The following is a 14,561-nucleotide window of genomic DNA, read 5'->3' on the forward strand; positions in this document are numbered from 1 at the left end:
CTTTTGTTCTAATCATGGATTCTGCGGTATTTTAAAAAGTGAATTTGGGATACTGCTTCAGTAGTCTAGTTGACACAAGGGACCAGTGTCCCCAGATACCAAGTATCTGGGTCTGAGAGGCTCCTGTCTAGTTAACTAATTGGCCCCACACAGTAGTGCAGCTAAGTTTGAAAGCTACAACTAATAAAAAAATTAAAATAAAAAATTTTTGGTGGGACAACTAAGGAAGAAAAGAGTAGAAGTGACGTGGGAGTCATAGGTTCAAAATGTGAAAAGAAGTTCTCTGGAGGGGGACACCAAGCAAAGCCCCTGGGCGACACCCACCAGTCCTTAAAGGCATCCAAGGAGCTGGTGGACACAGCCCTCTGGTGCTCCGCCAGGAAACATGCACAGACTAGTGAGAGGAAAGTGGCCTTGCAGTCTCTGGACACCTTCCCGGCCACAGCCTCCTTCCTGGTCAAGTACAGGGCCCACTTGGCCAGGGCCAGGAGGAGGTTGACCAGGAGGTCCCGGGACTTGGTGGGGCCATGGATGGGGTGACCAAAAACAAGAAGGTGGGGGGTGAAATTCAACCAGAACCTCAAGAGGAGGTTCTAGAGGTAGAGTTGGAGGGGCTGCAGCCTGGCACACTCATGGGTCATGTGCACCAGGGGTTCCCTCTGCCCACAGAAGGGGCAGGAGACTGGGGTGTCAATGAAGCTTGCCACATACACGCCTGTGGTGACGGCTCCATGTAGGAGCTGCCAGCTGAGATTCCCAGTGGCTCATGGGATGAGGGTGGAGTACAGACTCAGCCACTGGGGTGCCCCAGCCACGCTGTCGCTGAGCAGATCCCGCCACTTGGTGTCTGGGTGGGATGCAAGAGCAGCATGATGGACAGTGCAGCACATGAGCATGTAGAGGTGGTGGCAATGGACAGTGGAAAAGTGGACTGGTCTGGTGTCCTCCAGCTGGCTCAGGTGCTGGAGCAGGGAGTGCCATGAAGCTGGGCGAGGCACCGGCCCCATGAAAAACTCTGTGGGGCTGGAGGACATGGGGGGCGGGAACCACCACCGTGCACAACCTGGTCAAAGGTCAAGGGCATTGGGAGGTAGGGCATATTTCATCTCCTGGACCAGACGGTAGGTTGCACGTGTCATGGGTAGACCCATCCGCCAGGCCAGCACAGCGGGATCCACCCACTCCCACCTGTTGTTGTCTAGGAGGTCTCCAATACGGGTCCTCCACCAGCCAGGATCAACCTCTGTCACAACTGGGGCGCCTCTGCCATTGGCACCTCCAGCTGGGGGTTCCAGAGGAGGGGCGCAATTGAGCAGGTCAGCAGCCTGGGTGACTTTTGCGAGGGACCTGGATGTGGAGACCAGCCCCCAAGTCGAGCAGCAAGCCCACACTCCAGTGGATCCCACAGAGCCTGGGTGGGAGGGAGCCCACCTGCCACCCATCACACACCACCAGGCCAAAGCTCTTCACCCAGTTGACCTGGCCAGAGGAGGCCGCTAAGTACAATACCTGGCAGGCCTCCACGTATGCCAGGTCACCTGAGTCCTGGACCATGAAAAATACAATGTCAGCATATGCTGATAGGACCAGCTGTGCTGCCGGCTCCCAGAACATCAACCCTGCCACCCACTTCTGCAGGAAAATGAGGAAGAGCTCCAGAGCCAAGGCGTATAGCTGGCCTGACAGGAGGCAGCCTTGACACACATCTCTCCTGAACAGGATGGGCTTCGTCAGGGTCCAGTTGAGGTTGACTAAACACTGCAGAGGCATACAGCACCTGGAGAGCCCGTACAAAGCGGGGTCCAAAGCCAAAGGTCCGCAGCATGCCTGTGAGGTACCCGTGATCCACTCTGTCAAACACCTTCTCCTGGTCCACAGATAGGAGGGGAAAAGACAGGCCCTCCCAGTGTGCTAGCTCCAGGAGGTCCCAAACCAGGTACAGGTTGTCAAAGATGGAATATCTGGGCACCATGTATATCTGGTCAGAATGGATCACATCCATCAGCATGGACCGCAGGTGCAGCAAGATGGCCTTCGCTCCCACCTTGTAGTCCATGCAGTTCCTAAGGTCATGGGGATCCCCCTTCTTTGGCAGGAGGGTCAGCACGGCCCGCCGGTATGACACGGGGAGGCCCCCCACTTCCCTCAGATTTGGCCCAGACCATGGCAAGGTCCGGGCCAAGGACATCCCAGAATGCCCAGTAGAACTCCAAGGTCAGCCCGTAAATGCCTTGTTGCCAGGCATCAGGCAGAGGGTGGCCGAAAACTTGGCCAAAGTGAGATGAGCTTCCAGCTGGTCCCAGTCGCCCACACTGACCTGCGGGAGTCCCTCCCATGGGGTCTGACAGGCTTCAGTGTTGGTTGGATCCAGGGAGAAGAGCTGTTCGTAGAAGGCCCACACGCTGGCACATCTTACCTGGATCCATGAAGGGGTGCCATCAGAAGGCAGGTGATGTACTTCTTGGCCCCCTGCCTCCTCTCCAGGGCATAGAAGAAGCGGAAGCCACAGTCCATCTCCCAAAGGATCTGGATGTGCAAGCGGACAAACACACCGTGGGTTCAGTGGGTGTCCAGAGCACAAAGCTCTTCCTGCCTCTCCCAACACTCTCCGCAGAGGGACAGGTTGGTTGGGTCAGTAGCCAGTGCCTCTCCAGCTCTAGCACTTCCCACTCAAGCTGGTCCCACACTGCCTTCCTCTGCCGGGTGTACCCCCGAGTGTAGGGATGCACACCTTCCCCACATCCCACCATCTCGGAGCCAAGGGGAAAGCTGCCTGTTGCTCCCACCAGGCCAGCCATAACTCCCAGAAGGCCTCCCTGAAGCCCACATCCTCCAGGAAACTGACACTGAAATGCCAGTAAGCTGACCCCGGACCCCCAGGCCCTAGCGTGGCCTGAACCCAGACAAGGTGGTGATCGCTGAAAGGGGTCGGCTGGATGCCAGAGGAGTTGGCCCAGGCAAAGTGCAGCAAAGAGATATAAACCCAGTCCAACCAGGAGTGGCATGCCTGTTCCTCCCACACCCTCACATAGGTGAAGGCACAGGGGTCAGTAGGGTGATCATTCCCAGGGGTGGGGTGTTAGGCGCAGCTGCGGAGGCCCTCAGAGGCTGGGCCACTTCTTCCCCCTGTGTGGTGGTCTTGGGAGCCAGGAGAGGAGTCCTCCACATCAGAGGCCTCCAGCTGTGCCTGGGCCTTCCTCTTGCCTTTATGCCCAAAGGGGACCTGCACCCACTCAGCTATGGGGTGGTCCTCAGGTGGATAGATTCCAGTAGGAGAAGGTGAGGGTTGCAGGGATGGGGCAGCCATGACAGGGACAAGAGTAGAGGCAGGGGGGCCCTGCTCCCTCTCTCCACTTGGTTGCTGCTGCCTCCCTGGGACTCTGCCAAACTTGGGGGGGGGTGGAGTCGCTTGAGCTCACGGGGGTGGGCTCGCAGTTGTGGCTGGGGTGCCAGGGAGGCCTGAGGGGGGAGGGATACCAGTGGTAGGGGCATCCCTCGTGCCAGTGGGACCCACGGATGCCCTCCCCGCTTGGCCCATGGGGCACTCATGACTTGCCAGAAGCAGTGCAGGTCCCCCAGTGTATAGAAAATCCTCAACAGGGCCCCCTGATACAAAATTGCCAGGCACCCTTCAGCCTCCAGCTGCACTCCCACCACCAACCGGATCATGACCTGGCCATAGAAAGAGTGCGCGTGGCGGAGGCCAGGGTCTCGGCACCCCAGTGAGAGGGCCACCACCAGGGAGATAACTCTCCCCAGGGTTTGGAGCTGGGGGAGCAGGGCCCAATTGTGGATATAGGAAGGGACGGAGTTGAGGACCACCCTGGTCCCCAGCTCTTCTAGAGGCTTGAGGGGGACATACTCACCCTCCACCACAACCCCCTTCTCCACTGCCTTTTGTGCAGCAGCCTTAAAGGAAAGGAAAAAGACCCCCTTGCCATGAAACCGGGAGGCCACCACAATCTTGGGTGTAGTACACCTTGTCCCCTCAGGCGCTGGTGGTCTAGGCTTGGGAACAGGGCCCTTGCCCTTCTCACCCCAAGCTGTGGAGGAGGCTGAAGAGGAGCCCTTTCCACTGCCCCTGCCCTTGGTCCCTGATGAAGGGAGAGGGGGCTTGGGAACCTCTCCGGAGGCACTGGGCCAGGGGAGACCCCCTGGTCCTGTTGGCTCCCTACCAGAGTCCCATCTGTCCCTGCAGCAGAGGTTGAAGGCTTCACTATCCCCGGAGGGGGTTGGTTGGACTCTGCCTCTGGGGAGGAGGCTGCAGGGGCATGCATCCCCTTGGGAGCTTGGCTGGGATCCAGCCCCATAGTGGGGGGGAGCAGAAAGTTCTGTGGGGGCATCTGCCCCCCTAGAAGGTTCCTGCCCTGCCATTGCTTCACATGAGGGCAGGGAAGACAATAAAGAAAAACGAAATATCCAGTGTAGCTGGTGAATCTAGTAGGGGCAGACTGGGGTTGTCAGGGAGAAGGGGAGTAGGGAGGGAGGGCACTGAAGCTCCCTGAGCTACAGCCCCGCAGGAAAAAAACCAAGAGGGTGATGCTTTGAGAATGTGCGGGAGGGGGAAAACACACGCGAACAAGGGCTGGGGAAACTTGAACTGGCTTACTCAGCCACAAAACAAGCACCAGGGCAGGGGGAACGGACCACAACACTTACCACACAATGGCAAGAACACACAGGGAAGGCTACTGAGGCAGATGTAAAAGATGGATGGAGTGGTGGACGGGCTTTGTTTGTTGAATATTTGTCCAGAAACCCCCCAGGCTTCCAGCCAGGCGCTCAGCAGCAGAGCAGTAGGCAAGAAAACAAAGAAGGATCAGATGCAGTGAGGTAGCTGTGGGGGAGGGCAGGAGCAGGCAGTTGATTAGGAAGTAATCCAGTGCAGGTGTGGTGCAAGGTGGTGCAGCAGAAGAATCTCCTTCTGTCCAGACAGAGGGCAGCAGCAAAAACAACCACAGCAGCGATGGTAGGAGCTGTCCAGTTCAGCCACTCAGGCTGTGCTTCTGGTGGAGGTGAAGGTGGGAGTTTGCCTGCCAAGGCAGTTGGGGCAGGAAAGGCACCTTTAGGCTCTGGCAGTGGGGGAGGATGGGCCCAAAGGTAGCACAGGCTCCCTCCCCAGGCTTGGTGGCAGGCTGGGCAGCAGGCCAGAGCCAGGGTGCAGAAGCTGAGGTGGAGTGCAGTGCAGTGCAGTGGACCCCTCCCCAAGAGGGGCAGCAGCATGCAGCAGAGGACACCCCCCTCCCCCCATGCAGGGGCAGCAACATCAGCAGCAGCCCACGGCAGGAAGGGATGCAGCCAACTTACTCCCAAAAGCTCTGAGACCAAGTCAGCAGCTAGCAGTAGCCAGAGGCAGGAAAGGGCCTGGCCAGTTTTCTCCCCAGAAGCTCCTGAGCCCAAGCTTGCAGCAAGCAGCGGCAGCAGCCTGGGACAGGAAGGAGTGTGGCCAACTTCTTCCCAGAGGCTTCTCCCTCAGAAGCTCCTGACTATTTGTATCACCCAATTGTCGTGGGCTGTGAGGCCCACGCAGCTAACTAATAGCTCCTGATGTATGAGGCCAATGGATGGATGACACAACAAAATACTTGGGACAACTAATGAAAAAAACGGGATAGGAGTGTCATGTGGGTCAAAACGTGAAAATAAGTGCGCCTGAGGGAGACACTGAGCAGAGTCCCCCAGGCTGCACCCACTGGTCCTCAAAGGCATCCAAGGAGCCGGTGGATGCCACCCACTGGTGCTCTACCCTGAGATGTGCATGGACAGATGAGAGGAAAGTGGCCCTGCAGTCTCTGGGCACCTTCCCAGCCAGAGCCTCCTTCCTGGTCAAATACAGGGCCCACTTGGCCAGGTCCAGGACAAGGCTGACCGGGAGGTCCCAGGACTTGGTGTGGTGACCAAAAACAAGAAGGTGGGGGGTGAAATTCAACCAGAACCTCAAGAGGAGGCTCTGGAGGTGGAGGTGCTGCCTCCTGGCGCACTCATGGGTCACGTACACCAGGGTCTCCCTCTGCCCGCAAAAGGGGCGGGAGACTGGGGTGTCTGTAAAGCTCGCCACATACATGCCCATGGCAACGGCTCCATGGAGGAGCCACCAGCTGAGGTCCCCAGCTGCTCGTGGGATGAGGGTGGTGCCCCAGCCACGTCCCAGAAGCTCCTGGGGGCAAGTAGCACTAAGCTGCTGGCCAGGGCAGTTTTTTATGTTGGCCCCAGGCTCTAGCTCCCCCTGGCTGCAGATCCAGGAGGAGCCAGGCAGGATTATTTTGCCCCAGATGGCACAATTTGCTCCACAACAAAATGCGTGTCCGGGCACGTGCACTGAGGCAAAAAGCCCCGGCTCAATTTTGCACCATTTCTATTTGAGCTGCTGCAAGTGCACATGCTTGGTCTATGTTGGTCATATTCATAAGGTACCTATTCATCTCTATTGACAGGAAATGGGAGAACAGAGAAATGGCTAAAGAGCAGAGCTAGATTTCTATAGATATTCAGATCAATTGTCTTGACAAGATGCATTGTTTCCAAAAGTGGTGAAACCTGGTCCTAACTTATGCTGGTGGGAGAAGGAAGGGGAACAAATACGTTTTTCGTGAGAAAAGTTTGGAGGACCGGCATTTGACACCTTGTGAAGTCAGACTCCATTAGCTTTTTCTCAGACCTCATCAGGCATACAGATGTTTTCAATTGATCCTCACTTAGTCTGAAGAGAGCTGTAACATAAATCAGTGCCAGAAAACAAGGGAAAGCTCTTGACTTTTTCCCCTTTGGTGTAAGTTTGAATGGACTAAAAGCTAACATAATGCAGAGGAAGAGGGGGAGGGTTGCAAGTTATTTTTAATGAGTGAGAAAGTAGCATTTTCTGAAGCCATGTACCTCATAACTGGAGTGCTGGGACTGACGAGAGGGGCTGAGTAGAAACAATGTGATTTAATTTCTGATCAGAACTTGTGGGGCACAGATTGACTACATCCTTAACTATGGGAAGCATAAGGTTTCTGTACTCTCCCTTGTTCCTGCTTCCCTCTCCAAAGCCCCTAACTCTCCCTCAAAAAAAAAAGGAAAGAAAAATTACTGTATTGACACACACAATGAGGATTAGTTAACAAGATTGGTAGGTAGTGGTCATGGGAAAGCTCTGCAGTTACTGGAGACTGCCTGCCAAGGGTTATGTCCTGTGGTTTGTGGGAGGGATGGTGAAGAGAGGGAAGAATTAGCCTGTGAGTTTTATGTCATGAGTTGCTTGGCAGACAATCCTCAAATTCTTATTTGATGAAAAAGAGCGCTGTCCTGCTTTCTGTCTTGCATTTGATAAAAAGATATGTAAGTAATAATCCAAGTGCTATAGCTCCAAGTACATGGGTCTTACTGATAACAGCATAAAAAGGAAACTTGGCATTTGTCAAAGGTAGCTTAGAAAGACTGAAGTATTTAAGACCTCTGTATATTAGCTTGTGCTTTTATGTTTGCAAAGATAAGAATTCCAAACTGTGTTTGTTCTTAATAATCAGAGGATAAACAAGAAGAGGCCTTCCTTTGTGGATTTGCAGAGTAAATCCCATGACTTAAAAGGATTCCTCCAAATTTCACTTCCCCCTCTTTCTCCCCCTTTATTAGTGAAGGTTACATATCAGGATGAATGAAACATGTTTTGGAAACAGCAAATTATGATTTAAAAAATGCAGTGGTAAACCAAGGGGTAATATGGGTCTACAGAATTATTGTTACTATGTGGAAGGGAGAAATTCATTGAGTATTGTTTTTAAACCTTAGTCCAGCATGGTGTAATACACAAACTGGGAAACATGGGAATTTATCCATGTTTACCAAATGCTACTGCTTGTTTAAAGTAAATGGAGCAATAAGAGAGAGAGAGAGTGTAAAGTTTGAGCTGGAACAAAATGATTTTAATGAAAGTGCTTTGAAGAAGATTGACATGCCATGTAGGTTTTTGCCAACTCTGCTTTATGTTCATGAATACAAGTCTATAAGTAGGAAGTATTTTGGGGGCAGGGGATCAAAAAGACAGAGCAGAATGCTTGCCTCAAAAGTCAGCCACTTCCAAGGTGTTTGTTCAGAGACCCTTGGAGGGGGCAATAAGCCAACTTCCCTTCTGCAGTCTGGCTTCCTCTCACCAAGGGACAAGGCCCTAGATCTAGAAGTGATGTCTTGAAGCATTGGTTTCCTGCCTCCCCCAGCCACCACAGCCCTGTGCACTCTGTCCTGAGTAACTGCTTCTTGGGGTGAAAGGAGGCCACTGAGAAGGATAATTGATTAATGCCTCCATGTCATCTGTTTTCAAAGAGGTTAGTAAGTTCATCACTGTTTCCCATGAGAGGGGTTCTGTGAGGTAAATGGGGAAGGACTTGCGTCACTATCATGCCACAAAACTAGCCAAAAAGGGAAACTTTCCCCTTCTACTTTTTGTTCCTATGAAACATGAGGCTAAATAGTGCTTATTATGGTAGTTGCTTATTTTTAGTCAGTCTAGTTCAATGATTCTTCACCAGGGTGCCTTGAGAGCCATTCAAGGATGCTGCAGGGTGCCACACAATGTAAGCACTGTCATGTGTGCAAACATGATTCACAAGATAAACCCAGAGATTTCAAATAGGAATTCAGAGTGTTAAAATGTTCTGAGCAGTTGTGTCTTTATGAGTTCTTTGGCACAGAAGAATTGCTCGTCTTATTTTTCTGTAGTCAGAAATGAATGAAAACTAAAAGGGGTGCCTTGAGTCTAATGGAAAAGTGTATTGAGTCTAAAAAGGTTGAGAACTACTGGTCTAGTTACTCCTCTGAGACCATGCCTTGTTTTTACTGAAGAATGATTCATGATGGGTGCAGAGAGGGTTTAACTGGGCATGTCTACATGTTCATTAATGTACTTTCACTAATGCAAATTAATTTTAGTACCTCCATTGTGAGGTACTAGAAGAAGGTGCATTAGCCTATTTTAATGCTCATTAACAAAAGTGCAGGGTTTTTTGTGATGCTTTAATTCACATTAAAATAGGCTAATGCGCATTGAAGTGCACCTGTAGCTGCACCCACTTGCTCTCTTAAGTGAGGCAGTGAATCTATTTACTGTTCCCAAACTTCCCAGCATATATGACAAGTCTATCTGCTTTTTAATGATATAATAAATTCTTAAATCATTATCAAATATATCTCAATCCTAAATGAGTAGATATAGGTATAATATGCAGCTTTCATTCAGGCCCTTATTGCTTTTTCTTTCTCCAGTTGTCTGGTGGATGTGAGTTGACTGTGGTTATCCATGACTTCACGGCATGCAATAGCAATGAGTTGACTATCCGCCGGGGTCAGACAGTGGAAGTGCTGGAGAGGCCGCATGACAAGCCAGACTGGTGTTTGGTACGAACCACAGACCGATCCCCAGCTGCAGAAGGTCTTGTTCCCTGTGGGTCGCTTTGCATTGCCCACTCAAGAAGCAGCATGGAGATGGAGGGCATCTTCAATCACAAAGGTAGGGAAGAATGAAGTTTCATTTTCTAGTTGGTGGCTTCCCTTTCACGTGTCACAATTTGTAATACCACAAAAATGTTGTTTTTAACTTGTACCTTTTGATATGTATGTTTGTTTTTGGATAAGACTCAGCAGGTTCAGAAAACTATGGCAATGCACGTATTCCAGGGTCTAAAATTTAGGTTGCTTAGTGTTGTGTATGTGAAGTGGAGAAGCAGAGATACAAAAGCCATTTAAATAAGTCCAAGTAAAATAACTGGTTTTGGATGCTGAGTTATGTCAGACTTAACCACTTTGCTAAATGTGTATCTCTAAGGTAAAATAGTAAAAAATATCTTTTCCTCCTGCATGGTTGCTGGGAAGTGATGGCCAGAAGTCTTATCCTAGTTACCAATCCTAGTTTACTAAAATAATCATTTAAAAAAAATCTGTAGTCTATGAAACTACAGGTACTTTTTATAATGCTAAATTTCATTTATTCAAGATTTGAAGAATCCTGGTGTGAGACTTTGGAAAAATTGTCTACCCAATATAGTTCAGTCTGACTGAGATGCAAGTAGAATGCAGCATTCAAAATTAAGCAGGGGTTTCTTTTTTAGGTGATTCTTGCTAGAACTGAAGGCCTCAGTACAGTGTTTTGCTGATTAATCCCTTTTTTCCAGAGCCCAAATGAAATTCATTTTTTAGTATAGATGTGAAGTTGCATGCTGTACAAGAATGGATTCTCTTTCTTTGGAATTTTCTTGATTAAGTGTGGTCTTTAACGGTGTCTTTCTTGTAGGATGCTTCTGTATATAATATATTTCTAGGAATTTGTAGCTGTGCCTCTGCTGATTGTTCACATAATTCCATCTCAACATTCTGGTTAAACAGTCTGTGCTCAGAAGTAAGTAGGTGCAACAGAAAGATCTCTTACCTAGTTAAAAAGTTTTTTGAGTATCTGAATTGAGAGTAAGTTGAGTCAGAAGTGCTTTATCTTAGATGCTGTAAAAACCTAAAGAGGGTCTAAATAGATTGGCCTATATTGTAATCAGTGAGAACTGATGAAAAATGAATTCAGGAAATAACGATCTAACAATATAATCTCCACAAGTTGAATACTATTTTGACCTATTTGTCCTGTGGAACTGTGGGTAAGAGTGCCTGGCAGCCGTTAGAGTGACCACTTTCTAAATACTGTTTAGGCTTAACTAAGGCACTTCTCCCTTTTGAGAAGAAATTGTATAAATTATGTGACACTGTTTTACAGCACTGAGTTCACTCCCCTTCCAGAGAGCTCAACCCTCCCTGCTTCATGCTGAGGGCTGTTCTCGTGATCTCTGCCACTGAAAGGTATGCTAAGAGACAGTTAACAAAATGAAATTCAGTGGACAAGGGTGGGCAAGTGACAGAGCCACTGAGGCACTGCAGAAGGGGGTAAAGAGCAGCAGGGTAGCATACCAGGATGGAACAGCAAGTGGAGGGGACTGTTGGGAGAACACAAGAGTGCCCACCAGGTTTGGGAAAGATAGAATAGAGGGGAAGAGGTGCGTGGAAGGGACCTTGAGGGCACCCCCTCGAATTCAGCACCCTGGGCTCATACCCTGTTCACCCACTCCTAGCTACTTTTGTGTACCTGGAGTCCAGCTGGTTTGAAGGGATGTTACTGCCCAACTGGATAGTCGGCAGAGATGTTAGACAAGCTTCCAGGCACAAAGTGCCCTTCATGTCTGTAAATTTTACAGCCCTCATTTCTTTAACTGAGTACATAACTGAATTAAAAGTTACTGTTTTATCTGGTATTTATTTTAGGTTGTCTGTACTTCTTTTGCAGACCTTTGTGCTTGGTGCCCAAAATTTTATTTAATATTTCTCCCACTATTCAGTTGATCTAGTAGGAAAAATTGCCAAAACCCCTTCTTTTTTACCTAAAGAAGATAGTTTAAAAATTATTCTGTGTCCAAAAGCTATAAACTGTGTTTCAGAGTTTTGCGACCACAAGGATTTCTTTTCCTAATTTCAGTTAATTCCTTTATGCTTTCTTTTTTAAAAAAAAATATTACCAGAGGGAGTAAAAGGTATAAAAGCATTAGTTTTGGCATACTTTTTAAGCAACTAGTGTAGTAATTTGAGAGGTAAAAAGTTTTACTTTCAGGAAACCCTGCAGTTGACAGGCAGTCCAAGCACTTATTGTTAATCTGTGTTAATTGGGTTTAGTCTGTTTTCAGGCTCTATTAAAAGACAATGGATGACAGATCAAGGCACAAGAATTAAAAGCTTGGGTATTTTGTAGTTATACAAGGCTGTAGGCATTGTACATATCACTTAAAAATTAACAAGTATGCATGTTTGTAGAATTAGTAGCACTGGATAGGAAATTGAACTTTCAAATAAAAAAGAATGCTTAATTTTAATTATTTTTTTATTAGGCATGAAAACAGATGGTTAGAAGAATAACTTTACTAAGAGAAATGCTGAATGAATCGCACGAAAATAAGAGCAACTTACAATGACTTTTGCTTTTCACTAATTGGCTGGTTGCCATATCTGCAGTTGGCAAACAGATGTAGATTGCTGTCTTCAGACAACCATAGAAATCCATATCTGCTGTGGAGTGGGACTGTAGCAGGGGATAACAAGAGATAGATGTGCAAATTCTCCTCTTAGCTGACAGTGTAAAAGGCAGTGGGCAACATGGCATTGGTGTTCTAAGGAGCTGGTTTACTGTTCCTGTATTATGTTTGAGGTTGTGATCCTTAATAAAGCCATCAACTGTCTAGATCCAGTCTATATGAACATTAACTCTCTCACGGCACCACACCAACATTTAAATACATTCTGGGTAGAAAACAAGTAATAGCATCCTGGACAAGGCTTGCCAGATTTGAACCTAATGCTTTGTGTTAGGGCTTCTACATTTGAAAGATAAGAATTAAAGTAGGATGTCAATTAAAGCACAGTACCTGTTCAGGAGTAAATCTCCTTTCTCCCTTGACAGTTAATTACGAACAGCTCTGTGCAGACAAGCCCGTGGTCAGTGTTGCCTTGATGTGGACCTTGGTGTTCCAGAAGATAAGGTTGAACTCATATGTTTATCATACTGGAAAGATGTTTGACTTTCCATGCAGGGCTTAAGCCAAACTCCCCACGTTTGCCTTTTCCCCATCCCAGAAGACAAATACCGTATATTGCATAATGCAGATAAGATTAGGGTAGAATCTTGAAGATTGCACACCTTGATTTACTTGTGATTTGATCACTGCTAGGTGGAAGGATAGAAACTGCAAGGAAGTTAAAATATGACTGAGCTTTGTTAAGGGAGTAAAGTAAAACCTGGATGTTAGGGAGGGGTGTAATGACCTCCATAGTGAGCTACATTAGGTTGGAAGGGTGGAAAGGGCTGCAGATATGTTATAAGGCTTAAGGCTAGAAGTAATCAGAGTGTCTCTGAAATTTAAGGAACAGAATGAATCAATAGGGAGAAAAGCTGTTAATGCTATGCAAATACATAGGATGTATTACAGTAAAAATGTGTCTGAGAGAAGGAGTTGTAACAGTATACACCACTAAGTTTAGAAATCTGGGAAATGGGTCAAATGCTGGGCTTATCAAAGTGACAGTATACCCATATTCTAGTTCAGTTAAGTATTGGGGGATGCCTTCTTTATTCTCTTTCATTTTCATTTCTTCCATTTGCAATCTTGATCTTACCAGGTCCCCGGAAAACCTCACATTTCAAGCTTTTTCAGAAGTCATATACATTACATTTAATATTAGTTCATACTTCCTACAAAATCATAGGTGTAACCATTTTGATCAGGTAAGCTTGCTCAGCCTTCTTATGATGTGATGACTGTTGATCTACTTTTAAATAATGCAAGTTTATAGTTTAATAAGACAACTAATGGAACTTTTCAGCTATGTAAGTAGTTTATAAGTTAGCTGTACTAAGGGGCATTAGGATTTGCATTTGGAACTTGTATAAGGACGAGGAAATCTTGCCATGTCGGAAGTTTTAAATAAATAGAGTTTTGCATTTGAAAGAAGAGAGAAAGAAGAGATTGCTAATACTACCATTGTATGGATTTCAATATATATTTAGTCCTGGGAAACTGCCAGTTGGGCTCCTTACTTCCTACACCCCTTTAAGTCTTCACAGGAAGGGAAATTGTAATATAAAAAATATCTGCTGCAGTATTTGCACAGCTGATCCCTCAAAGATGCAAGATTAAATACAGGCCAGCAATTCTGTTATCTTGGGATTTCCCAGTGTTAGTACAGGCATATCTTGTTTTATTGCACTTCGCTTTATTGCGCTTTGCAGATATTGCGTTTTTTACGAATTGAAGGTTTGTGGCAACCCTGCGTCATGCGAGTCTATCAGTGCCGTTTTTCCCTCGACGCCATTTTTCCAACAGCATTTGCTCACTTTGTGTCTCTGTGTCACATTTTGGTAATTCTCGCAATATTTCAAACTTTTTCATTGTTATTGTATTTGTTACGGTGATCTGTGATCTTTGATGTTACGATTGTAATTGTTTTGGGGCGCTACGAACCGCACCCATATAAGACGGCGAACTTAATCGATAAATGGTTGTGTGTGTTCTGACTGCTCCACCAACCGGCCGTTCCCCCATCTCTCTCCCTCTCCTTGGGCCTCCCTATTCCCCGAGACACAACAATATTGAAATTAGGCCAATTAATAACCCTACAATGTAGATGAAACAGCCTTGTATTGGAAGAAGATGCCATCTAGGACTTTCATAGCTAGAGAAGAGAAGTCAATGCCTGGCTTCAAAGGACAGGCTGACTCTCTTGTTAGGGGCTAATGCAGCTGGTGACTTCAAGTTGAAGCCAATGCTCATTTACCATTCCGAAAATCCTAGGGCCCTTAAGAATTATGCTAAATCTACTCTGCCTGTGCTCTATAAATGGAACAACAAAGCCTGGATGACAGCACATCTGTTTACAACATGGTTTACTGAATATTTTAAGCCCACTGTTGAGACCTAGTGCTCAGAAAAAAAGATTCCTTTCAAAATATTACTGCTCATTGACAATGCACCTGGTCACCCAAGAGCTCTGATGGAGATGTACAA

At 47.5% G+C, this 14,561-nt stretch overlaps 1 protein-coding gene across 4 annotated transcripts in view; it reads left to right on the plus strand.

Annotated features, from left to right (window-relative positions):
* Positions 1 to 14,561, plus strand: part of TRIO (trio Rho guanine nucleotide exchange factor) — a 589,244-nt gene that overhangs the window by 471,403 nt on the left and 103,280 nt on the right. For all 4 annotated transcript variants that reach the window (XM_019521265.1, XM_019521285.1, XM_019521275.1 and 1 more), the window contains exon 34: positions 9,241 to 9,484. In XM_019521265.1, coding sequence (XP_019376810.1) covers positions 9,241 to 9,484 — 244 coding nt within the window. The remainder of the gene's footprint in view (positions 1 to 9,240; positions 9,485 to 14,561) is intronic.

The sequence above is a fragment of the Gavialis gangeticus genome, unplaced genomic scaffold (genome assembly GCF_001723915.1).
Source record: "Gavialis gangeticus isolate Ggan-Ray unplaced genomic scaffold, GavGan_comp1, whole genome shotgun sequence".
Lineage (NCBI taxonomy): Eukaryota > Metazoa > Chordata > Crocodylia > Gavialidae > Gavialis > Gavialis gangeticus.